This window comes from Alligator mississippiensis, chromosome 4 (assembly GCF_030867095.1).
Source record: "Alligator mississippiensis isolate rAllMis1 chromosome 4, rAllMis1, whole genome shotgun sequence".
NCBI lineage: Eukaryota > Metazoa > Chordata > Crocodylia > Alligatoridae > Alligator > Alligator mississippiensis.
This window is the reverse complement of record NC_081827.1, coordinates 163,231,291-163,258,113: the sequence shown is the minus strand read 5'-3', so window position 1 is coordinate 163,258,113 and position 26,823 is coordinate 163,231,291. Positions and strand designations below refer to the sequence as shown.

General features: G+C 54.2%; 1 protein-coding gene across 1 annotated transcript; it reads right to left on the bottom strand.

Annotated features, from left to right (window-relative positions):
- Positions 1-128: 128 nt before the first annotated feature.
- On the bottom strand, positions 129-25,968 carry HAP1 (huntingtin associated protein 1; the record flags this gene model as incomplete). Its single annotated transcript, XM_014604677.3, has 16 exons — positions 129-2,348; positions 4,318-4,420; positions 5,457-5,675; positions 7,580-7,899; positions 8,533-8,760; positions 9,171-9,241; positions 9,665-9,802; positions 10,752-10,826; positions 11,063-11,193; positions 11,420-11,498; positions 11,813-11,921; positions 12,447-12,547; positions 12,905-13,021; positions 13,306-13,382; positions 22,683-22,877; positions 25,797-25,968. Coding segments are annotated over 16 exons (2,658 nt in total), but the record flags the coding sequence as incomplete, so codon positions are not given.
- Positions 25,969-26,823: the final 855 nt, after the last annotated feature.

Sequence of the window (26,823 nt, the reverse complement as noted above, 5' to 3'; positions counted from 1 at the left end):
TGCTCAGGCTGTTCTCTTCCCCCTCCTTCCCCCCAACCCCAAAAGGCCAAGCAAACCTGTAGCCTTGACAGTGCCCCAGAGCCTGTAAAGCCACCCCTCATCTCAAAAAAGCATCAGACTAGAGGCAATTTGCATTATACCATATTTATTCCACAAGAAGAGGATACTGCAGAGGAAGAGAGAAGGTGGGGAGTAACATGGCCTATGGTGCACATGCTCATCCAAAAAGAGGAGCACAACTTTGGTTGCAACTGTGCAAGCAACAAGTATTCAGACACACCCACACAAGTGCTAGAGCTGAGTCCCCCAGCTGCATGCAGCCCCCCCACCCCTCCCAGAAGGGCACTCAGTCCTGTAATTGAGTAGCAGAAAAGAGAGGATATTTTTTTTTTAAATGGCATTAAAAAGAAGAAGACAGCAAGGTCTGTCTGTACACCCCAGGCTTGCCCTATGCTAGGCAGGAGGAAGGAAAGAAAAAAAACCACACACCACACAGATTCAAGTAGAGTCCTGCCCTGAGCCTGGTGACAGAAACATGGTGCAGAAGTGCTTTGGCAGGGACTTCCTTATCATTAAAAAACTTGGTTAAACCAGCACGGGAGGGTGAGGAGATAAGTCATTCTTGAAGTTACCCTACTGCTGAAGAGAAGGGGACCTGAAGATAACAGGCTGGGCCTGAGGGACAGAGGATGATGAGGATGGGTTCTCACGCAGTTATGGCACTGTTCATGACTGGGAAAAATACCTGGTCCATTTCTCACTCAGGCTGGGAGTCTGCTCAGTAGTCAACACTTCCCTTGACTTGGGCAAGAGCAGGATCTGGCCTTCATGATGAATGAGCTGAGAATGTGGCTGGCACAGCCAGCAGAGTTGCCAGCACCACAAGTGGCAGAAGTGAGCTGGTCTGCTCTACTCCAATGCTGGGTGGCACGAGAGCAGCCCAATCTGGCCCTGCATTCCTAGGGTTTGGTGTTCAGAGGAGGTGAGTGGTCAGTATTAGCAAGGGCTTGGCTTACTCCTTTAGGGCATAAATACTCCCCTATTCCCTCCCTGCCCAGCAGACAGGCACGAACTGGTCAACTCTACCAGAACACACTGCATTACAACCACATGGTAACAGGGCACCAGCTCCCTCAAAAGGGTCCTGGGAGTAACAGAGGAAGGGTACAATGATCTGCTTTCCCCGAGCTGGGACTGTAGCACCAGCAGCAATATCCCCAGGAGCCATTATGGACACAGTGCATGTTGTGTTTGCTCGTGTTGGCAGAGGGCACCGGTACCACTGCTAAAGTGAGGGTGGGGTGGTTCAAAGGCCCCGGGTCTGGCTCTGCTCTACAGCTGAGAGCCTAGCTTTAGACAAGGAGAGAAACTTTTTCCAACATCACCCATCTTTCCAGAACCCACACAGGAGACCTGCATCTTTGCTGTGGAGGAAAGCACCCTCCAGGCAAAAGCCTTAGATGCCCATTATACCAACCTTGTGGCATTTAATGCATTTGAGTCAGTACAAGAGAGCAGCAGCAACAGCCTTACCCCTACCTGCAAGACCTGTGCCTACCTCCAAGACATGGATAATGGTGAGACAGGTCATTCCCGTGAGGCCAGCCAAGATATTAACCTCCCCATTATGCCCCGTCTCACTACACATACCACATGTGCAGCTCCTATTTGCTTTTCAAAGGGTTCTGGCTAATCATAGGAGACCAAAGGGAAGCAGTGGCTGTGACAGGCAGAAGAAGTCACAATGCTCCCTATAGGACATATCCAGCCCTGAAGCTCATAAGGTCCCTGCAGCAGCAGATAGAAACAAAGCCAACGAACCAGCCTACTGCAGGACTGTGGTGGTCAGAGTCTTTGAAGGCTGCTTGCTCTCAGCCCCTTGCCGGTAGGAGGCCTCACCTCTAGCCACAACTTTGTCCAACCCAAGCCTTTTCAGCTTCTCCACCAGGTTCAGACTAAAGATGTTGCTCCTGCTTTGGCATCCACTCAGCCCAGAGGCCCTACAATCATCCCTCTCAGAGTTGCTCAGGAAGGGCTGGGCCAAACTGAAGCCATGAAGAGACCTGCGATGAAGGCTGTCCCGTTGCAGTCTCAGAGGGGCTAAGGAGGGGGGCAACCAAGAAGAGGTCTCTGGTGCCTGGCAGACTGGCTGGGTTTCCCCAGACTGCACAGTGGCAGAAATGCCATGCTCCCGGAGGAGGGTCACTAGTCCAAGGGGGGCGCGCAGCACCTGGGGGATGCGTTCCAGCACACGGGGAGATTGTTCCAATGGGCAGCACTGGGGAACGGCGCTGGCAGCAATCAGCCTCTCAACGGGCCCACAAGAGGATACCACTGTATTATAAAGACTGGAGGGAAAGAAAGAACACTAGTCAGTCCAGGCCATAAACATGAGGCATTGGTCATAGGTCCCAGTGGAAGAGCTTGCTGGAGAGAGAAACCTTCAACCTAAGGCACTGCCCCTTATAAGGCTCCCCACTGTCCTGCCCAATCACCCGAGCTGACCCTAGGAGCCCAGAGCTGGAATCTACTCCACGAAACTTGGTATCCATTTGCTCTCGGGACTTAGGCACATCACATGTTCCCAGAACAGCTACAGTCCCCGAACGCACCTCAGACCTCAACTGTCAGCAGAGCCAAGGACCAGACACCAAAGTCAGCCCTTATCTGAAGCAGCCAGTGTCGACTTGAATAGGGAAAGCCAGGGAAGCCTGGCAGCCACTTTCAGCATTTGTTGCATCAAGGGAAAAAAAAAAAAAAAAAAAAAAAAGTGGCAGAGAGCCTGGTCTCTGTTCAAGAAGTTTCTTCACTCATGCCCTCCCACTACCCCCTCCCTCACAAGAGGCTAAAAATATTCCTCAATCCAGGGTCCCAATTTCTTGTTTCCTTAAATGCTGCCATTTAGCAAAACACTTCCCCACCCCAGCAAGCCGCTTCAGTCCCACATGATAGGCACCAAGTGCCCACCACCCAAGTCTGGGCCACCCCTTCTCAAGGCAGGAGCAACCCTGCAAGCCAATACCAGCAGCATTAGTCTCTTTGGGCCTAAAGAGAAAAAAGGGAGGGGTGAGTTAATGATACAACCAGTGTCAGAGGCAGCTACCTGGTTAGTGGTTTAATTGGTGCTCTCCAGAGGCAAAGGCTGGACCCCAGCTGCTTCCCCTCCCACACACATGGCAGAGGGGCATGATATACATGACCAGAACCTGGATGTGGGCTACTGTTTCAGTGTATACTGGAGGTCTCACTCCTGGAGGAACTCAGGTTCATGACCCTTCATGCCAGCATTCAGCATCTGCTAACTGCAGATGTCCTTTGGCCCCCAAACCAACTGCTAACTTAAGTCTCACCCCAATGCCATGCTCAGGCTGGGACAGGCTCATTAGCCCAGCAGCATAAGAAGTCACTCTGGCTCATTAGTTCAGGAGCATTGGTTTCTGACACTGAGTTGGCATACTGGCAGACAGCATTTGCCAGCTCCAGCACTCTCTGAACACAGTCTGGACCCAAGCTCCCAGGCAGGAAGGGGGCAACCAGGCAACTGGGCTGGAGCTGATCAAACAAACAGAAGGGCAGCCTAGTCCAGCCTTTGCCTTCTAGTGTAGAGGTAACCCCACTCACACATCACAGCCTACAGGGTTCCTCTGCATGGAGAGGGCAAACATGGGAGCTTCTTGTGTCTCATTAGACCACCCACAGTTGTTTTTTTGATGAGGAAGGGGGAAGGTTACTTCAAAGTTCTTCTTTCCACAAGAAGAGAGATAGGGGAGAACTAAACTGAAGCAATTTCCTCCCTAAAGCCAGCTAGACTCCCCCACCCAGGCTCATTATCCATGCAATAAAACAGTGGGGGCTCATGCCCTAGAGCTACTCTAGCTGGGAAAGACAGCTAGCCAAGAACTGCTGCTATGCATGGAGTCTCCCACAGTGCCTGACCCCACCCCAACCCCTCCTCTGCTCAGCAAGGTCCCAAGATGCTGAGGGCACAACAACAAGTGTCTACTCATCCCCCCTGGAAACAGAAGGACCTAGCCAGCTTGAGCGATTCCCCAGGCAGACTGAGTGTCAGTGGGGTTACCCCTCCCAGCTCTACCAGCAAGTGTTGGGGACTCTTACATTAGCACCAAGCACCTCTCAGAGTGTCAGGGGCTGCAGGAGGGACCTGCACCACGACTGCTTCTGCCTAGAACGAGGTGCCAAAAGGAAGAGGCACCACAGGGGGGAGAAAAGGTAATAAGTTAGAGATGACATAATTGTCCTTTTGTAATGGAGGTGAGGATGGAAGGGTCAGGTGCTGGATGTAACCACATGCCTTACCTGGGCGTGACAGTGGTGATCTCATTGCTGGGGTATAGGATGTGGCAGGTGGTGATGGTGTATGTAGACTGGGTCTGGGGGAGGTTGTTAACAGAGTGGAACACTGGAACAGACAGGAGACACGGGGTCAATGCATGGGAAGGACAGGACAGCCACCCTGACAGACTGACATGTGCCCAGGGTAGCCTCACTGAATACTGGAGGAGAGACTAGAACTGGAGGAAGGGAGGATGGGGGCAAGTTGACTCTCACTGTCCTGTTCCTTATGGGGCTCCAAACTCTGACATCATGTGAAGTGCCCTCAGGAAAACAGGTCCTATCCACTTGGGAGCAGAGGTCACAGCTAGGCTCTTCATGACCCAAGAACAAGGTGCATTTTATGTCTAGCTGCTAGTTTCACAGACATCAGGGCTGGAAGGGACCTCGGAAGATCGAGTCCAGCCCCCTGCCCAAAGGGCAGGAAGTCAGCTGGGGTCATAGGATCCCAGCAAGATAAGCAACCAGTTTGCTCTTGAAGGTGTTCAATGTAGGCGCTTGAACCACCGCCTACATTGAACCACCGCCAGAAGTTGAGGCAGGAGAGATCCTACCTGGTTCTCCAGAGCTCAGAAGACTGGACAGCTCTGAGTAGGCATGTAGAGGCAGGATACAGACTAGGGTCAACACTCAGCCAGGATCCTTTGGCTGACTAAACTAAACAGTCAATTGGAATGTACATGCACCTGGCACATCATGCCAAGTGGGGCCTGGCATTTGCCCTGGGAGATGGGAAAGAAGTTAGAGGAAGGTAGGATGGTAATGAGAAGCTTTTTTTCATTTTATTTTATTTTTTTGGCATGGGGGGGTGGTGGGACAGATGATGACTTGGGGAGAGGCCCTGTTCAAGCTACTACTCGAGGCTGGATAGCCAGAGACAGACAACATCCATATACAGGTTGACCAAGAGGACAGACACAGACAAGAGATGGATAGACACACAGTAGAGGAGAGGGGAAGACTAAGCAAATCTGGAAGCACCTGGCCCACTGAGGTCAGCTGCATGGCACCAGTCTGGGGAGGGCTCTACTCCCAGCTTCGGGTCCCAACAAGCCAAGGACACATCTCCAGCCCATGGCCCTCAGCCCCCAACCTGTACTCACAGTTCGAGTGTTCCTTGGCTCTAGAAGGTGTTGAGTTAGCAAGCGCCTGGAAGGAACCCAAGTCCACATCATCCTCCTCAAGGTCATTGAGGTTGTAGACCTCCTCCAGGTCTACATCCAGCTGCCGGAAGTGTTTAGTGAGCACACCAGGGCGGGGGTCCAGGATCCCACCCAGATTCGGCTTGGCCAGCTCCTGCCAGTGGTGAAGTGTCACAGAGCCTAGGAACATACAGCCCAGAGTTGGATGGGGCAGCAGGCATGTCAGCAGACTGAATTTGGATTCAAAGTGACCTCTATAAAACTGGGGGCATGATTAGAAATTATCTGATGCAATTCATTAAAAGAGAAGTGCAAAGTCCAGCACTCAGGGCATTATGATCAAGCACATAAATACAGACCAGGGAACAACTGACCCAACTGCCATACTGCAGAGAAGGACATGGGGCTACAGAAGATCACCAAAAAAAAAAAAAAACAACAAAACACAAAAAAAAAAAAACAAACCACTGAATGAGTCAGTGTACTACCATTGCAAAAAGCACCAATACCATACGAATATATATTAAATAACCAATTGCCTGCAAGTCACAGGAAGCAATTCTTCCACTCTGGGCACTGGCAAGGCATCACCTGGAGCACAATATTCAGGTTTGGGTACCACAATTCAGGACAAGCTGTGAAATTGGAAAGAGTCCAACAAAGAGCAGCACAAGTGATTGGGGAGGGATAGGGTCTAGAGAAATGATATGCAGGGAAAGGCTGGAAGAAATGGGATTTTACTTGGAGGAAAGAAGACTGGAGAGTAAAGGGAATAGGCTTTGAATATCTGAAGTATGGTTAAGAGATGGATGGCTCAACTACTCTGTCCCCACAAGGGGCATGACAAGCAATTCAGTTTTCCCTTGGTGAAATGCAAGACTTAAGTTGGGTATCAGGAAAAACCAACTGAGGGCAGTTAAACACTGGAACAGTCACCTAAAACGATTGTTTAACCTGCTCTTTTGGAGAGGATGAAGATTCTCCAACACAGTGGATTTGTGTTAAGACTGGGATGATCTCAACATGAGCAGGGCACTTGAGGCCCCTTCCAACCCTGTTGTTCTATTGTATGCATCTATAACAGGCCTTCAGATGGACAGATGCTAGGTGCACAGAGTCTCCCAGGCCCTACAAACATGCCCTATGAGAGCCAGAGCCCCCCCCTCTCATGTTGCCTGGGGAAATGTCCCACAGAATCAGAAATAGATGCAGGCTCTCCCCATCCAAGGTCCCTATGGACAGGCAGAAAACAAGTCCAGGGCACAAGGGACTAGCTCAGAAGTAGACAACCCGATAACATGCATGCCAGTATGTGGCACAGGAAGGCTGTTTGGCATGCACGCCTTGAGATGGATGGCAGGGAAGGGGCCAGGGCTGCACTGCTACAACAAGGACAGGGCCCCTCATGACTCCCCCACCATGCCAACATCGGACAAGCTGAGGTTGCAGGTCTTTTTTTTTTTTTTTTTTTTTTTGCACTCTGCGCAAAAACATTGCAGCTCCCGCGACTGCTTCAAGGGCTCCCATACCATCCTGCATGATCTGACCACCAGAGGGCAGCATCATGCACAGCATACAGCAGACACTGTGGCAGCTGGGTGTGTGGGGAGGGACAGCTTAAGCCTTCAGACAAGGTTCTTTAGGTAAATCTGGTACCTTATTAGACCAACTAAAATAGTTAAGAGGGAGAGGGAGGGGTTTTTTGCAAGCTTTTGGGTACAAACATGCTTCTTCAGAAAAAGACCTTCTGCCTACAGGATATTTGTACCCAAAAGCTTGCAAAGAATTTTTCCCAGCTATTTTAGTTGGCCTAATAAAAGATCTCAGATTTACCCACAGAGCCTTGTCCTTAGACCAACATGGCCACAACCAACACTACTTAAGCCTTCAGGAACCCAGGTGTTGAAGCCACCATTTCTTTTGGGCTGCTGGGATTTCATACCTGTTGGGACAAGCACCTGCTCTTACTAGCCCCATAGTGACAGGACTTCTGGACTTATCTGAGCAACACACACCCTGGGGGCACCCTGTCTTAAGTCAGGGCACCAGAGGACTGCTGGGTGCCACAGCTCCTCCTTACTCACCTTCCAAGGGCTTAACTATCTGCAGTTTGTCAGGCAGGTAGGACAGGGAGCCAAGGGAGAAGCCAGAGCCCCCAGTGTGCTCTGAGCTGCCAGAGTAGTTGGTGCCGGTGGACAGGATGCTCTCGTTGGGGGTGAGGAAGCCACTGGAACTCTCTGCGTCTTTCAGCCTCTTCAGTTTGCGCTCCCGCTCCATCTCGAAGAAGGAGCACTCCGAAGTGTGGTTTTCTTGACGTGCTGACAGGCGCTGCAGGGCTGCCTCCAGGTCATGCCGACCTGGGGTGCCTGGCATACCCCGGCGCTTCTCCTCACCCCCTTCACCTCTGCCATGGGGAAACAGATGCTCAGTTACAGTGAGTTCCCTTAATTAAGTCCCATAGCCCTGTAAGAGCTTCTCATGGCACCCTGGTCCAACTGCCTAGGGTCAGGTCCCAAAGCCCCAAGTAAGTGCAAGACCCCCAACTGGCTTAGGAGAGGAGAGAAAGTTCAGTTTAAAAGGGACAGCAGATTACTGCCCCTTGCCGTGTCCAATCCTGGCTCTGCAGTGAAGTGTCAGATCTCAGACCATCTGTACCACAACACCAACCCCCTGGGCTGGGAAGCACCACAGAGCCAAACAGGCTGGACCCCAAACCCTGCCCTCACCCCAGTATTCAGGGCCACCATTCTCCAGTCCTGTGACCGATACTATGCAGAAGTTAAGGCCCCAACCACCGTGGATAAACAAGGAAGCCCTAAATAAACAGCCCCAGGAACACTTCTCCATACAGGCTCAAGTAGGACTAGAGGACCTGAGCCTGCCCATGACCGCTGGGTTCACCCAAGCTGGTCCCCACCCTGCCTCAGGCTATTAGTAGAAGCCTTAACCAACCCCTATGACCCTGGTCCATGAAGCAAGCTGCCCCCAGCCTGCACCACACCCTCCTAGCTCCCATGGGCCGGGGATAGGCACTCACTGTCCACTCTCCATGTTCTCCAGCACCAGGCCCCGCTCCTCTGGCCCCAGGCTGGCACTGTCTGAACCATAGCAGCTGGTGCGGGGGGTGCTGACATGGCTGCACCCCATCGAGGGGACAGCAGAGGACTGCTTGGAGCCAGACAGGGTCAGAGGGGACTCCGAGCGCGACTTGGCTTTGAACACCTGGTTTGCGGCCTTCACAGTCTCAAATACCCGCAGGTAACTCCTGGAAAGGGTCAGAACTGTGCCTGTCAGTAGGTTAACTAATGGTGGGCCCCCTTTGCCCACTCCTCCAGAACACCAAGAGAAAAAAAAAAAAACAACCCCAAAACACCACAAACACAAAAACAAACAAAAACACACACACACACACACACACACACACACACACCCTTCTTCCATGCCCCACAGAGCCCACCCCTACCCAAGGCAGAGTTGCACCCTCCACCCCCCCAGCACTTGGGCACTCCCTGGTCATGTGGCCTGGGACCCTCTTTCATGCCACAGAGGCTACAGGTCCCCAAGTACTACAGCTCATGACTATTGAAGCCCCAGAGATTAGCTGTTTCCCAACAGAGCATTAACCCACTGCCACCACCACTGACCCAGCACTACAGGAAAGGGGCAAGGACTCACTTGTACTCCAAGGAGGATGAGCTGTCATTGCCTTTCCTCATCGTTCCCTTGATCTCTGCTGCCAGTGAGTCCTGGAAGGCAGAGAGGACATGGCCTTTCCGTGGGGGTGGCAGGAGAGAGATGGCATGGGTGCTGCCCAGAGCCATAAACACCACTGGGCAAAAAGGCATCCAAAGAGTGCTAACCCCTGGAGTTTGGGACAAGCATGACTCACTGTGCCAGGGCTTATACATCCCCTTGCAGCAGGAGAGGCCTGTGCCAGTGCCACCCTGGTGTGAACTCTAAAGAACACAAGAGCCTCAGCCACCCCTCCATGCATAGGGCACTGCATCCACCTCATTAGAGCAAACTTTCTTGTGCCAGGAGCAGGTATATCCCATAGGCAGCTTCAATACTCAAGTGTTGGGAAAACAGCATCCTAGGTGCAAGCCCCCACCCCCAGGACATGTCCAGAGGGAGTCCAGCCTGCCCCTCCCACAGCTGACAGGGCTCACCATGGGCAGCAGGCTGCATGAGCTGTAGCGGTTGATGGTGCTGTTGGGCAGGCTGCAGTTGCGCAGGCTCCTGATCTCCTCCTGAGCTTCGTGCAGCATCCCACCGCACTCGGTGTATTTCTCCTGCAGGTCCTGCAACTGCATGGCACAAGTGGGCTTCACTTGCTTTCTGCATCATAGCAGCTACCTCCCCAACCTATTACTACAGACATCCCAGAAGGGGCTCCTGATATCCATGGGCCATGGCTTGAGCTGAAGGCTAAGGTTCAAAGACTTATGGATTAAAAATCAGTAGTTGGCGAGGGTCATGCACAAGAGAAACCCACCATTTCATAGAGAAGCAGGCTGGAAGGGACCTCCAGGAGGTCATCTAGAGTCCAACCCCCTGCCTAAGGCAGGGTTCACCCTGATCCAAACCACCCCATACAACCATAAAATCGAAATCAGGGGCAGGCAAGGGCCCATGAGCCACATAGACAGTCCTAGGGAGCTGCCACAGGTTGGTCAGCACCCCCCACCCCCGCAACAGCTTGGAGTCACATGCGTGTGGCATCCCCTCCCCTCCCTCTCACTGCTGCCAGCCCTTGTTGCTGCAGCCAGCTGGAGCCCGGGCCTGGGCTGCCCTGCAGCTCCTCTCTGCTGCTGTTGCCACTGCCTCCAGGTCACTCAGCAAGGCAGTAGTGGCACTGCAGAGGAGCTGCAAAGCAGCCCAGCCACAGGCTCTGGGCAGCTGCAGCAAGAAGGGCCTGGCAGCAACAAAGGGGAGAGGCTGCTTTTCCACACAACACCCCTCCCCATAGTGGGCAGGCAAGCCAGGATCAAGGCAGTCTAGCTGCAGAGCTGCCCCAGCCCTGTTGCATGCCCAGGAGGTGGCAGGACTCACTATAGGCTAGGTCCTGCCTGGCCCAGGCACTGTCAAGGGACCCACCATAGGCCAAATCCAGCCCATGGGCCAAATTTTACCCACCCCTGATCTAAACCCTGTATAAAAGACTACCCTCAACCCTGACACAACACAGGATCGGCAAGGCAGGAGAACCACGGCAGCCCTACCATTCTCCCTACCGTCCCCTGATCAGGGTCTCACCTCAGTACGGAGCTGCTGCTGAATCTCCTTTGCTGTGGCCAGATGCTGCTGCAGCTCTTCCATCTCTGTACCATGCTGGGGAATGAACACAGGCTAAATCAGAGGCATGTCCATAGCCATCTTCCTCTGGGCAACCAGCTGCAACACCACCCCCTCCTGCACACCCAGACTCCACTCCTAGTACTTGGACCAGGCAGCCTGGGAGGTCACCTCCAGAACCCACAGAGGATGGGATCCAGGAAGCAGGCAGGGGGTTGTGCTCACAGCAGGCCAGGTCCAGGTCTAGGGAGCATCCTAGTCCTGATACTCACCACACGACACTTCTGCTGGAGATCCACCACTTGAGCCAGGAGCTGGCTGATCTCTTCCTGCTGTCGCACAGTGTCCTCCACCTTGCGGGCCAGCTCTTCAGAGAGGAATGCCACCTGCCGGCTGGCTTCAGCTACCAAGAGGATAGAACAGGGTTAGTGACTACCACAGAAATAGGGGCCAGAAGCCCAGCGGAGACCCATGGAAAGGTATGCTGCGCTCTCCCCCCCACCCCATGATATGCACAGCCCAGTCTCCTGTTTCTAGCCAGGGTTGGGGACTGTTTCTGAGTGGAAGCCACCCTAATTCCCTACAGACAACCTGTCCCAAAAGAACCAAGGCAAGGGAAGCCAACATACAGAACTGCTCCACGCAATCAATCATCAGCTGCTGCTCCTGGTCCTCATAATGACAGGTTTCTGTAGCAATGTTGGTGGCCTAGGAGAGAAGGGAAGACACAAAGATTGAGCAGAGCAGACTGTGAGCATGGGCTGTGCAAGAGGAGGGTAGTCGTGTAGCACTGAGTCAAGCCCCCTGCTCCTGTCTAGCCTTAGAGGTCCCAGACACACACTTCTGCACAACTCCAAGGGGTAAAAAAAGCAAAACAAAAAAACAAGGGCAGCCTGAAGGGCTAGGGGTATAGTCAGTTCTAAGGCACTAGCTCCACCCCAGGGCACTGAGCTTTTCTTGCAGTAGGTTGCAAGATTTTGGCATGGAGCCCCTACCCCACCCCACAGGCACAGCCCACTCACCTCCAATCGCAGCTTCTGGTTCTCCTCCTCCAAGACCTTGAGCTTCTGCTGCAGGGTGTCATACTGGAAATACTGATGCAGGGACAGTGAGGACTCCCTGCGGGGCAGCCTGGGTTGGGGGCAGAGAGTCTTTGAGCAGTCACAGCATACAGCAACTGGAACAGGAACAGGGAGCAGCCACCCAGTCCAGCCCCATGCTGAGGCAGCCCATGGCTCTGGCAGGGAGGAGACATCTACACCTCTAGAACCCAGAGCCCCTAGCCAGGCATGGCTCCTAGCAGGCACCATCCACACAGCCACAGCAGGCAAAGATGGACCAGGACACCAGGCAAGGCAAGGAAGTGAAACAGACCTCTACCCCTTCCTGCACCAGCCTGTTGTCATTAGCAGGGACGGCACAATATTGGTCCCATTTGCCATCTCCCATGAAAGGGCATCATCCCTGGCTAAGAGAACTCCAGGGCAGAGAGCTTATAGGGAAATTGGGTTCCCCAGCTCTGGCCTTAATACGATGCAGCATTGGCAGAAGCTGAAAGTTCCTTTGTGTAAAGCACAACAGACCTCACTGAGTGTGCTAAAGGGTAACCCCTCCTGCATCCATCCCCTGCCCTCACCCCCAATCTGAGTCACTCACGGCATGGATGCGACCGAGACAGGCTCGCACTCCTCTGTAGTATTGGTGTAGATGTGAAGCAGGTCATCCCGCATAGAGACCTCATGCCGCAGCTGAGCAATCTGGGAGAAAACAGTGCTCCTCAGGGATGTGGGGGTGATGGGGCACCAGGTGGGCAAGGCAAAGGATGGGACACTGGGAATGCAAGTAACCACAGCTGGGCCAGGGCCCCAGCCAGACCTCAACCCCATGGGTGCCAGGGGAGGACATAAGATTTAGTACATCTTTGTGCAGTTCTACCTGGGGCCTAGACCTCCACCAAACAGCCTAGAAGGGATGAGCCCCAGGGACAGAGCTCTGCAGAGGTAAGTGGCGTGGTAGTCCAGGGAGAACAGGCTCAGCTGCTCTTTCCTCCTGCTGGGGGCTGGGACATGGGATGGGCTCGGGAGCAAGGACAGAGTAACCCGCTTGCCCTTTACCTCCTCTTTGGCCACATCCAGCTGCTCCTCCAAGAGCTCATTGCGCTCCGTCAGGCTCTGGTTATGCTTCAGCAGAGACTGCCCAATCCGTGCAGCCAGCTCCAGGTCCCGCTCTTTCTGCAGAGGGGATGCCATCTGTAGCTGACTGGGTTTGGCCAACTAGCACCTATGCCTTACCCTCTTTTCCTTGCCACCCAGCCTGCCTGCTTCCTCTCCCCACCATCCACCCCTAATCATCACCAGCCTGACCTCTGCCCTCATCCCCCCAACCTACCCTTACAGCCAGGGAGCACCCCAGCTCCAAACCAGGAGCCTCCCACCAGATTTGAGAAACCCAGGCACCAGGAGCCACTGGCTCTCACTTGCAGGGGAAAGTGAGCGAGGGGAACAGCTCTACATACCTCATCCAGCAGGTTAGTCACTGCATCAATATCATGGTAGGTTTTTGTGATCCTGCTGACCCGCTCAGAGCAGAGAACTGCAAGGAAGAGACCGAACATTGGCATTCTGCCCCAGCAGTGCTATGCAGTTAGGGCCTACCACTTCTACCCACCACCAACATGCCACCACCCAAGGGGTAAAGCCAGCAAGCCACACAGTCCCAAAAAAACAATGGGATTTAGAACAGGAAGTGAAAGAGGCAAGAGAATCCAGGGAGGCAAGAAGTCACTACCTGTATTGAGAGCAAGCAAGGGGAACAAGGCACTCCCCCATGCAAGCCCTATAGCCAGGGCATTCAGTGAAGCCCATGCTTGGAAGAGATGCACTCAGAGTTCTGGCCCAGGAGACTCTGGTTTAGTTCTGCAACAGACTCCCTGTGGAACCACAGAGAAGTCATTTGGCTCAGGGCCTCAGGCTCCCCACTGGTAAAATAGCACTTCCTGATTACACAAAGGGAAGCAAAGGGGAACTATGCTGGTACAATGCAAGGATAAGCAGCTCTAACTGAAGTAGTAAAGGACTGCTTATTGGTGCAGGACACAATTCACCCGAGGAAACACACTGTCGCAAAGCAGCAAAAAGCAAGGGTGGGATGTGGGTTCAGCAGTGGGTGTAGCCATTGAGGACACCCACTGCTGTATTACATACTTATTCCTTGTAGGAAATTAACCGTCTTCTTAAGGCATGAGCCAAACGTTAACCAAGTGGACAAGGATGCATCCCCCAAGAGACAGTCGCACAGGGCACCGCAGGAACTAAACCAAACCATGCAAGCACCAGCAAAACCCAGCAAGCCCCCCCACAAATCCATTCTTTGCTCCCCTATCCCCCTCCCCATGTGGGGCTGCACAAGATTTATTCAGCTCCTCCATCCTAGAAGCTACCAGTCCCCACGTTCACCAGTGATCCCTGACAGACCATGACAGGGTATTGGGTCTACCTTGCAGAATGCTAGTCAGGCTGCGAGAGGGGAAATGGAAAAATCCAGGCCATGGTGATGAGATTGAAAGTGACATTTCCAGCACGGGGCCAGACTGGAAAGCTCTGCTCAGCTCCACTTATTCCTCTCCAGTTCTACTGCCCTTGGTGCCCAGCTTTGGCGTCACCTCCAATCTGTCTTCAGGCCTCTGCTCACTCCCCCCACCTCTTCTCCTCCATGAGAGCATCAACTTAATCTCCATTTATCCTTGGAACTGCAAGATGGAGCAGCCAGGAGACTCCACCTAGCAGCACTGAGATCCGACTGAGATGTGCTATGAACTTGAGCAGGTGCCAGCCCAGGTCCTGCAGCTCAGCTCCAATGCTGCTCTCCACTTAGGACAAAAAGAAGTGCTTGTAGCAGAGGCAACAGAAAGCTGGCAGACCCCTTTGTGCACCAGCATGATTGTTTCCCTGCAATCCCTGCCCTAGTAGAAAAGCTGCCACCCCCTCCAGTGTTACCTACTGGGGAGCACAGACCTTGCACAGTTGCCTATGACAGGGCAGGAACTTATTGCCACTGGCCATAGGAATCTAAGTACTGGAAGGAAAGAACAGTTAAAAGGACCTGCAGAGGCTCCCACAAAGGACTGTGTGCCCGGCTGCTGCTGGGTTATGCTCCTCACATTTTCCATGGCCAAGACTCCCACCTGCCCTCCCTCAGGAGGATTTCAGCTGTAAGTGCATGCTGGGCTCAGTAGAAGGTCTTCCTGGGCCCTGACACTGGACCCCTTGAACATGAGAGCTGGAGCAGAGTCCAAAGGAACTCTGGCAAGCAGGTAATGAAGTCTGCTTGCTGCCATTAGATATGCAACATAGTAAAGGGGGGAGGGGGATATTCCTGTCCTACTCCCTAGCCCACAGCAAAACCTAAACCTAAGCTAGAGCATTACAGGGACTCAGAGCACCTCAGTTCAAAAGGGGCCATTCCCCATGGGCCAGATCACAATGGGGAAACTGAGGAACAAGAGGTAGGACTGACATGCAAAAAGAAGCAGGGGGAATCAGTGGCAGAGCCAAGCAAAACAAGTCCTGCCTGGCAGTCCTCTGCTTGTCCCATATTCTCACATACCCACCTCTTTTCTTATTTGTGCTGCATCCCAGGGGACTGTAGCTCTATCAGCTAGTGGCTAGCAACAAATCAATCACCTGATGCTCTTCTGCTATTACATTACACCAAGTTGGAGGCTGGGAGCTCTGTCCCTCCCTCCCCCCCTCCCCCCACCCACCCCCAAGCCCTGCTAGCTCACAGCTCAAAGAAGGACCCTCCAAGAAAAAGCCACCCTTTTGCAAACCACATCCATTTCCTGCTGCCTGTTACACTTGACCATGAAGCCCCACACCCTTCTGCATCTGCAACACCCAACACCTATCTACATGTTACTGAAAGTAGCAAGACTTGCTGGCCAACAGCCCCTGGAGCTGCCCAGGGTACAGGCAGCCCTGGCAGGGTTACCTAAGCAACGGGCAGCCGCTTGCCATTACATGGAGCAAACAGGTCTACAAATATTCTGTTTCCCCAGCAGAAGCCCTGAACTCAGAGAGACCCAGATCCTCCAGCAGGAGAGAAGTCCCCTAAGGGGAAAGGAAGTGAAGGGCACTGGCAGAACATGGGTAGGAGGTGGGGGGTACCTCTGATACAAAAGCTGTGGCTCTACAGAGGATACCAGCATAGGCATGCCTTGTTCCCACCTGATGGGGGTACTGGAAAAAACACAGGGGCAAGAAACCAAGCTGATTCAGAGATGGAGCTCAGGCAGGTTAGGAGCAGAGTCTTATGATGCAGGACTTGCCATAGGAGAGGGACTTTACCCTGTAACATAAGAGGTCCCTCCCAGCCCTGGGCAATACGAGGAGGAGCTCCATCCAGGAATAAGGTGGGGCAGGGCAGAGCAAGGGTGCAGGGAATGAGGACTCCTTGGTCCTACCCTCTGTGAGAAGCCTGGCTACCCCTGTACCCTGGCTCTGTGCTCCCTGGGCTGATGCAGACATGGGGCAGGGTGTGAAATGGATCAGCAGGAGCAGCTTGGAGATCATACAAATCCCATTACATTGGCCCAGCCAGGGGTTAAGCCATGGCAGGTGCATTGCCATAGGGAAGCCCTGGGTCTGCCCCCTCCCAAAGCCCTTGCCCTGCTGGCCTTGTTAGATTCCTGTCCTGTTCTGCCCAGCCGTTGTATTGTCAACAGCCTGGCTAATCCCACCACCCCCTCCCAGCCCGACAATGCACCCCACACTCCCAGTGCCAGGACTGCGTGCAAACTGGCACGTCCACATGGCAGGCGGGGCCAGCTTCAAGACATCAACCCTCTCCCCCCTCCAATAGGGGCTCGGTCTCTGCAGGGGTCCCCACCAGCACCTCATCAGGCAGCTGAACTGTAATTGGAAATAATTAGAGCATGAGCTTCGTTAAGGCGTGAGTGAGTGACAGGCCCTTGGGAGACAGCTGAGGTCTGGCAGCCTGCAAAACACAGGAAGCAGGAGTAGAAAACATGCATCCTCCCCCCTTTCTGTTCCCTTCAGAGTAGGATGGGCACAAGGGTGGGTGTCTGCCCCACAGCCTTGTTTCAGAAACCAGGACATTGGGAGGTCCAAACCCTTGGGGAAAACAAAGGGGGGGGGCTTCATACTGCAAACCAGTATCTGACTCCATACTACAATCTCCAGAGATGGACCCCACCCCGTGCTGTGCCCTACCAGGCCTCCCATCCTGGTCCCAGAACTGTAAGAAGCATTTGTCCTCAGTTGTAAACATTCTTCATCCCCAGGCTGCTCCTCTAGCTCTTGGCCAACACCCCACTTACCAAAATGAGGGGCAGTGGCACCCAAAGGGAGGTCCCAAAGAGGCACCCAGCAGTGCCTACCTCAGCCCCGTGTCTTTCTGCTGAGCAGCCAGCACAGCCCCTCCCAGCCAAGAGCAGGGCAGACAGTGCCACACCACACAGCCAACCATACCAAGGGAATAGGGAAAGTATCATCTTACCCTAGAGGTACCATAAGCAATAAGGAAGCACCCCTTCATCCCTGGGGTCAGCATGGCTCCTCTACCCACCTTGCCTGCCAAGAGGGCAAGAAATGGAAGCAACTGAGGCTCTACTTTGACACTGTTGAATCTGGATTTGGCACATGATGCCAATACTACATCAGGCAGTGCCCACACTCCAGCCAGATTGGACACTGTGTCCCACCCATACCAAGCTGGGGCAGCAGAGATCACAGAGCACAGAGGCCCTACCACCCACCTCAGCATCTTGCCTTCACAGTGAGCCAGAGTGAGAACTGGGGCTACTGCTCCCCAGCCGGCCACCAAACCTATCCCCTGCTACAGCATCACAGGGTCTCTGAGCACTTCAGAATTCAGGAGGGGACCCATTCTCAGGATGGAAAAACTGAGGTACAAGGAGGGGCCAGCTTGCAAGAGGAAACATTGGGGGGGGGGGGGGGGGAAAATCAGTGGCCAAGTCAAGTAAACAAGCATCCTGGCAGCCAGGCCCCTGCTCTGCCCCACACTCCCTACCCAGATATCCATCTCTGCTTACCTACGCTGCACCCCAGGGCTGCATGTTGCGAGCTTCCCTGTGCACTCCAGAAAGCAATGCCACCCTCCCCCACTTTCCAGGTATTTCAAAAAGGAGATGCAAACAGCCAGAGCTGGTAAGAGGCAGTGCCAGACCCCTAGCTGAGGCACCCATGGACCTGACCCATTCTGGGGCAGGCCACCACCCTTGCAGCTAGCATGGCATAACAGACACCACTTACACATACACATCACCCCAGCTTCCATCAACACTGGCACTCCAAAGCTTCCACACCAGCCCCAGAAATGAAGTACCCCCCCAACCTGTATAAGGAAGCCCCCAAAAAAGCCCCACACCCTCCAGACAAGGTTCTTTGGTATGATCTCTTTTATTAGACCAACTAAATAGCTGGGAAAATTGCTCTTTGCAAGCTCCATCACATTCCCGCTGATCCTCACTGCCACGCATTTGCATTTTTCATAGACCTGCATTTTCCATATTGGCTCCTAATCTACCCAGGAAGGCACACATTACACCAGCAGACTCTCCCTATGCCTGAAGAGGGTGTTCTTCCCCAAAAGCTTGCAAAGAACAATTCTTCCAGCTATTTAGTCAATCTGATAAAAGAGATCCCCCCCTTTTTTTTTTTTTAATTTTTATTTGTATCCAAGGCCAAATTAGCCAAAACTAATCCCAAATCCATGAATCCAGAACCATAGGTGGCCCTACTACCAGCAAACATCCTCCACCTGCTCCTGGGTCTTCAGATATTTCCAAAACCTTTAGCAGGCATCCTACCTGAAGGCCCAAGCACGGAGGCTCGGGGTTCGGATGCCCCCATTTTGCTTCCCTCGGCCATAAGGCTGCAGGAACAAGCAAGGGAGGATCACATGGACCCAAAGAACCTGGTCTGCTTCTGTCCTTAGACCAACCCAGCTACATCCAAGCACCCCACAGCCTCCAGGGCACTTAGCACCCCTCACACTCTCCCGGGAGAGCTGGGGCTGCAAGTAGGGGCTACCCCCCTGCAGCTGGCAGCCCTGGGTGGGGAGAAGAGCAGGGTGCCCAGCAGCGGGCACCCCTCAGGCCTTGCCTGGGTGCAGCGGCAGCACCCCCAGCCATATCCACCCGCCCTGCAGCCACCGAGGCTGCTCCGGGCCGGGGCAAGCGGGACCCCTGCACCCCCAGCCCCGCCGGGCGCTCACTCTCCTCCAGCTCCCGGGCCAGGATGTCGGCGGCTCCGCGCCGCTCCGCTTTGCCCCTGCCCCGCGCGTACGCGGCCGGGCCGCCCCACAGCTCCATGCCCGGCTCCACGCAGCGCAGCACCGCCAGCGCCCGCACCGCCCGCCGCTATTTATACGGTGTCGCCGGGTTGCAGGCGCACCTGGCTGGGCCGGGCTCATTCGAGCGGGGGGGGAGGGGGGCGGGCCAAGCCGGGGGAGCCCGCAGCTCTGCGAGGGGCTCTGCCCGCGGGGAGGGAGCCGCCCCCCCCCCCTCCGCTGCGCAATGGATCGGCTCTGGCCGCCCCCAGCCTCCCCGTGCTCCTCGCCTGCTGCGGAGTGCGGCTCATTGCGGCAGGGGTGGAAGTGCGCTCCAGAGCACGGCTGGGGGGCGGCGGGGCACGGCCCTGCTCTGGAGCTCACTCCTAAGCAGTGGTCCTGTGAGACCTTGCTGGGGCAAGGGCAGACAGGAGCTGCCCTTGCCCCAGAGCAGGGGTGCGGAGGGCTTCCGAGGCTGGGCTGATGGAAGAACCCGCCCTTGCCACTGGCCTCACCCGACCCCTGGCCTGAAGTGTCATCTGTGGGGGTGTTGCGGGGTGTGGGTGCGCAGGGGGAGCAGGCCAGTCTGCAGCCACCGCAGTGGTTTCCCAGAGCCAGACTATCGCTAAGGCAGTGGTTCCCAAGGCCCCCCCCCCCCCATCAGCGGATGGGGGGGCAGCCATACTGAGGAAATAAGGCCACAGATGGGGTCATGCTGAGGAAAAGTTTGCGAAGCACTGGTCTCGGGTCCATGAAAGATGACTGTGATCAATCAAAAGCATGGGAAGGCCCACGCTTGCCATTCAAAGGGGTCTGCACCTCCATGCAACATTTTTTAGGGGTCTGCAAATGAAAAAAGGTTGAAAACCCCCATTTGATGGGATTAGAGGTGTGGAGGGAGATCTCTGGTCCCCAGCAGGAGGAAGAGGTGGCTGGATCCAGGATGATGTGCACTGGGCAAGCCATGCAGGAGGGGCTGTAGGCTGTGGCCCATAAGAAAGAAGCTGGGAGAGGATATCAGGCCTCTTGCCCCCGAATCTGGAGGTGGCATGAAGGGGATTAGAGCTCTCCCTGGGCAGGAAGGGCTGTAGGGGCTACCTGCTCCCAGACCCCCTGCCCATTCAGTCCTTCTCACTGAAAACAAAGCAGCCCAAACCTCAGCCCGTCCCTTGAGCAACACCCCCCAACCTCCAATACTGAGAGAATAAGCCCTGGGCCTCCTGCCCCGCCTGAGAATGTCTCATTTAGGAATCCCCTTAGCTGCATGGATGTGCCCAAAGCAATGGGTAGAGTGGGTGCCATAACCAGAGGCAGGGAGCAAGTCACGGCGGTGCTTGCAACCAAGGAATTAGCAAGCTCTGGAAGGTCTGCTTCAGAGCTGGTAATCGGCTGTGTTGCAAGGCACAGACAGACCCTTATGCAGAACCCAGAGTGCCCCACCTCCCCCACCACAGACCCACATGCCTAGACTGCAGTGCCCTACAGTCCCTGGCTGGCCGGCAGCTGTAACTGTAGTCAGTCTGGCTCTTTTGGCAGGTTCTCCATAAACACAGTTCTGCAGAGGTAACAAGGGGGACCCAAGGGAGGGGGAGGCCTGAATAATTAATACCAAGACTTTAATAATAGAAGAGCTTTTGCCAGCATGTGTTGAAGCCTTTGGAGCAGTTGGAGATGGGAGGAGGGAGAGGCAGGGCAGCAGGGAGAAACCAGGAGTCCAACTGGGTGACTCTGACAGGCGCACACAGGTGATGTCTCTGCACCACGCAGCAGGTTCAGCTCTCCCTAAGATGTACCCTCCTCCTCTGGGCTCCTGGCCTCCCTTCTCTGCTGGAGGGGAAAGCACAGGAATCGGCACTGCCTAACCCCCAACTAATGTTTCTTCTTGGCCACTGGTCGATTCCTTCCACTTCATGAAGTAACACTGAACCAAAGGGAAACTGAGGCACAGAGAAGCGAAGTGGCTTAGTTGCCATCATGGAGGGAGTCCGTGACCGGGTGCCAACTCCCTGACAACCACTGCACTTGCAGTCCGGAGCTGAGTATAGCACTCAGGAGTCCTGCATCCCAAACCTTGCTTGCTCTAACTATTAGGTCCTGTTCCCAGAGCTCAAGGGGGAACCCAGGAGTATTGGCTACCAGTCCCTCTGCCAGAACCACTGGACCATCTCAGGGTTTGGCTGTGTCTAGCCTGTGGTAACATTTCAGTGTCCTTCCCAACAGGTGAGCCTTCCCTGCTGGGCACAGGTTAGCCCCAGCCTGATGGGCAAGGGAGCCCTCCAAGTCCAACCCACTGCAGACTCCAGGCTGGCACGTACCCAAGGACAGAGGCTCTGATGCTCCTTGCAACAGGACAGGAGGTGCAGCCTCCCTGTAATCCCTGGTCAGAGGATTTGCTCCCTGCTTTAGGTGTCTGCATCTCTCCACAATCAGATTACACAGGGGGCTATTTCTGATGGTAGCTTAAAGTCCCAGATCAGGCAATCAAGGAGCGAAGCCCAGCATCCCCACTGAATGGTCCCATCACACACATGGTCAGCCCTGATGGGGCAGGGAGTGGTGTGGTGCATCAGAGACCATGCTCCTTGGGCTGGATTTGACCCTTCCCAGGGGAACAGCTAGTCACATGGGAAGAAGATACACACACCTATCCAGGTCACTGACTGGCACAGGCTCAGCTTCGGCTGGGAAAGTGGGCAGGACTCCTTTGGACTCAATTCAAACACAGCCCAAGGCTTTCTGAGGGTCTTGGATATATGAATTCTTCCCCATCCATCATTGCAAAAGCCTTTGTATTTCTGGGGGCAGAGCATGGGAAGGAGAGAGTACCCCTGGCAGAAGAAATCCTCCACCTGGGATGGGTGCAGCCCTGGGCTGGCATATTCCCCCTGCCTACGGCAGCTACCCTATCAGCCACACTTGGTACCAGCTGGCACATATTGGAGTATCCTGCTTGGATCACTCTGAGGAGTGGCCCAATCTGCAGGGAAAGGACACTGGCCCCCAGCCAAGGTATGGACAAAGGGAGCAGAGAGTTCCCCAGAAGTTCACATACAGTGACCACCCACTCCCCACAACCCCAGCTCCCAGGGTACATCTTCCTTAACTCTCCTCCCCAGGACTGGGGCTCAGCAGCACCTGATCCTGGCCCATGTAAGCTGCACAAGTGCAGTGTGTGTGCATACGTGTGTGTGGGAGGGGAACATCCAGGGCAGAGGGACCCTCCAGGATGATGAACCTGCAGCTATAAGAGGCTCTGGCTCAGCCCAGCAGAAGCTGTCCTAGAATTAGCTGGGGATGTTCTGGGCCTGGAACTCCACCCAGCTGCTCATTACCCGTGATTAGCTCCCACGCTGCCCATGCATCCCAGACACAGAAAACACTTGCCCCATAAAACAGGCCAGCAGGTGGGCTGGGAGGACAGGCCATGGGCCAGGCACCCGACCACCACCACCTAACCTGGCTAAATACCCCCAACCTCCATCTCCCCCCACAGCCCCTTACATCCCACAGTAGGACCCCTTATCCCCAGCTCTCCTCACATCCCTTTGCTGACCCCCAAGTCCCTCCCCCATTGGCACTCACGGAAGTACTGAAGGGTCTCCTCAATCTGCTGGGGCGTCAGGTGGGCAGGCACCTCAGGGGGCACCAGGGGTACGTGCAGCCAGTCATCGTGGTCATAGCCGAATACCGTGTCTGCCCGCAATGTGTAGCGGGGCAGCTGCTCCCCCAGCAAGCTGATGATCTCCACCTCGGGGATATTGCCGCTGTTACACAGGTCTGGAGGCACAAGGGGGAACCCAAGTCAGTGAGGGTGCAGCTGAGAGGGAAGGCTGGAATAGGAGGGGGAGCAGCGTTTGAGGGGTTCTGGGTTAGGACAGAGGGGCACCAGCAAAGCTGTGGTGGTGAAGCCCAGTTCTGGGATGGCAGGGAGCTGCAGGGCAGGATATTGGCAGTAGAGCCTGGTGAGAGTCCAGGGCTAACACAGAAGGGGGCTGCAGGTTTGGGGGGCTCTGGGTCAAGATTTTGAGGGGCATCAATACATCTTAGGGGAATCTCAGAGAATGGACAGCAGGGGCCTGTGGATTAAGATGGAGGAGTATCGGCAGAGCTGCAAGTATGAGGAGCCCATTTCCCTCTCTCCCTGAACCAGTGAGCCCCCTGCCCTGGGGCAAGATCCAAGCTAGCACCCTTTAAAAGGTTCCATGCCCCATTCCCCTGGGCCAGCTGGTTCCCCCACCCAGGCATTAGATCACAGCTGGCACCCCCTTGGGGGAACAGGTTCTCATATCCCCCTTCCCCATCTTGTGAGTCAGTCCAGCTTCTGCCTTTCTTCCCTGTGGTGCATGTGAGATGAGCGACCCCAGGGGCAGGGCCCTGAGCACATATCCCTTCCCCTCCCTGCATGTGAGCACATACCCCTACCCACTACTCCTTCCCATCTTTTCTCCCCTGGTTCTTCCAGGACGAACAAACCTGCTGCCACCTACTGGCCAGACATAGGCAGACTGGTAGAGAAAGTGCCAAGAAGGGGATGGGCAGACAAGGTTCTTTGAGTAGATGTGATATCTTTTATTAGACCAACTAAATAGTTGGAAAAATTGTTCTTTGCAAGCTTTGGGGCACAAACCCCCTTCTTCAGGCATAAGGAGAATTTGTTGGTGTTTGTGTGCTCTCCTGGGTAGAGTAGAAGCCAATATGCAAAATGCAGGTCTGTGAAAATGCAAATATGTGGCAGTGAGGATCTGAGGGAATGGGGGTCAATAGGTGAGAGACAGGTGTGATGGGGGAGGAGGAATGTAAAAGTGGTGACGCAGTGTAGCTGGTAAAATGTGGACAGGTTACCTGGGGTTATCAGATGGCAGGCAGGTTATAATGTGCCATAAATCCAATGTCTATATTTAGTCCATGATTTTTTGAATCCAGTAGATTTATGAAGTGAAGTTTATAGGCTCTTCTATGAAAAGTGTTTTGTTAATTCTCTTTGAGGATTAGAACTGAGAGATTGGAGACAGAGAGAAGTGGACACCCACAGGTAATTGGGTATTCTTGTCTTTGATAGCTTTTTTGTGTGTATTCATTCCGGTATGCAATTGTTGTTTAGTTTCTCCTACATATTTTCCATCAGGGCATTCACTGTACTGGTTGAGATATATAAGATTTCTGGAGGTGCAGATGTCAGATCCAGGAATGGTGGTGGTTCTGTTGTGGGGTGTAGTTATTGTGGGAGTGGTGGAGATGCGTTGGCAGGTTTTACATTTTTGTCCCAGCATGGTCTGGATCTAGTGTGCTTTGAGCCACAGGAAGTTTGCTTCTGGTGATGACACTGGTGAGGTTTGGTGCTTGTTTAAAGCCTAGGATGCGTGGTTCTGGAAAAATCTCTGAGAACTGGGTCTTCTTCTAGTATGGGTTGCAATTGTATGAGGATCTCATTCAGTGCACTAAATGCCCTGATGGAAAATATGTAGGAGAAACCAAACAACAACTGCATACCGGAATGAACACACACCGAAAATCTATCAGACAAAAATACCCAATTATCTGTGGGTGCAGACTTCTCTCAAAATAACCACCCCCTCTCTCCAATCTCTCACTTCTAATTCTCAAAGGGAATTTACAAAACACCTTTCGTAGACGATCCTACAAACTGCCCTTCATAAATCTGCTGGATACAAAAAATCATGGACTTAATATAGACATTGGATTTATGGCACATAAGAGGTAGAAGGCCAGGACTAATAGGGCTTAGCCCCCACCAAACTGAGCCAATAACAGTGGATCCAGCACCACCACCACTGCAGCGCTGTGCCCAGTGCCACCATCATGTGCTCCTCCGCCGCCGTGCACACAGCACCAGCACGTGCTGGCCCCAGAACAGCCCTGCGGGAGGGAAGGGTGAGGTCAGGCAGGCGCGCTCTGCACCGCCCAGGCCCCCCCAAATAATATTTTCTAATGCCGCTTATGGGCACATTATAACCTGCCTGCCATCTGATAACCTCAGGTAACCCATCTGCATTTTACCAGCTGCATTCTGTCATCAGATCTACATTTCTCTTCCTGCCAACCTGTCTCTCACCTATTGTCCCCCATTCCCCCAGATTCTCACTGCCAGGCATTTGCATTTTCACAGACCTGCATTTTGCATGTTGGCTTCTATTACATCCAGGAGACTACACAAACACCAGCAGACTCTCCCTATACCTGAAGAAGGGTGTTTGTGCCCGAAAGTTTGCAACGAAAAATTTTTCCAACTGTTTAATTGTTCTAATAAAAGATATCACATCTACCCAAAGAATCTTGTCTGCTTATGTCCTTAGACCAACCCGGCTACAACCAACAACCCCAAAGAAGGAGATGGGGAAGAAGGACAGCAGCTGGAAAACAAAGCCCAAGCAGCCTGGCCAGGACACAGGCTTTTCTGCTCCTAACCCGCTGACAGCTGCCTGGCTCCCTGGGGACTGGGATGGCAGCATGAGGACCCAGCCCCCTCTCCACAGTACAAAGGGAACAATGAAGAGGGAACCCTCCTGTCCTAAGATTCAGGACTGTCCCATGGGACCCAGCCCCTCCTGACCCAGACACCTGTCCCTCCCCCACACGCTGAACGATCCAGCCTCCTGAACCACCCCAACAGCACCCTGACCCCAAGGTTTGCTCCATGGCTCTCCCCACCCCCTGCTGCATCCCGGCTCTACCCACCGGTGATGGTGGTGGCATCGTGGCATCTGCCCACAGAAGAACCGCTTGGGTCCTGGCTGGCATGGAGCAGGGTAGCTGCAGGCAAGTCCTGGCTGAGGAGGAGGTGGTGGGCAGGTGGGCTCTGGCCAAAGAGTGCCTCACGCGGGCCCGAGGTGTCCAGTTTGGCTGGCGTTTACAAGGGGGAGCCAGCTGCCATGTGTGGAGTACAGCCCTGCCCCCCTGCACCCAGAAGCAGTGATGGGGCTCTGAGCAGTTGCAGGATCCCCTCTTCGTCCCACACCTGGGGAGAAAGAACCAGGCATTAGAACAGTCCATCGAGGATTGGGCACGCAGCCCGAATCCTGGCTCCCCACACCCCGTGCTTGAGATGCCAGGCCACCCGTGTCTCTGTAAGGCTTCCACAACCCTTGGCAACTCTCACAAAAAGCTGTGTCAATCCCCAAACCTCAGGAAGGGGTTTTAGACCCAAGGAGTAGCTTTCCTGGCTGGGGACGCCCAGCCCAAGATGTACATTGGTGGTGTCCAGTTGAGGCTGAGTGTGGAGCCGGCTCATCCCTATGGAGACTACAGGGTGACCTACGCTGCCACCACTCTTAGTACAGTGGGGCAGCCAGTGCGTGTAAGTGAGAGGAGTGGAGGTGGTGCAGGGAGAACCAAGGCATGACAATCAGGGCCCAAAAAATATCAGCCACCGGAGGGTGCAGGGGGAGTCCTGCTCAGCATTTGTGGGGCTGGGTTCGCAGGCTGCTTGGCACATGTGCCAAGGGATCACGGGATTTTTTTAAGGCCTAGAGTGACCAGCTCCTGGCTACTAATCACCTTGGTAAATCTCAGGCTCAAGCTGCAGCCCCTATTATCCCAGCCCTTGGGTCCTCACCAACCCAGCTTCGCTGGTGCCTCTGTCCCAACTCCCAGGCTTCTGTTATCCCAGCCCTGGCCTCTCCCTCACCCAGCTCTGCCAGTGCCCCCCAGTTCCAGCCCACAGCTAGCCCACCCCACCCTTCCTTCTGATGTGCAAGGCTTCTCT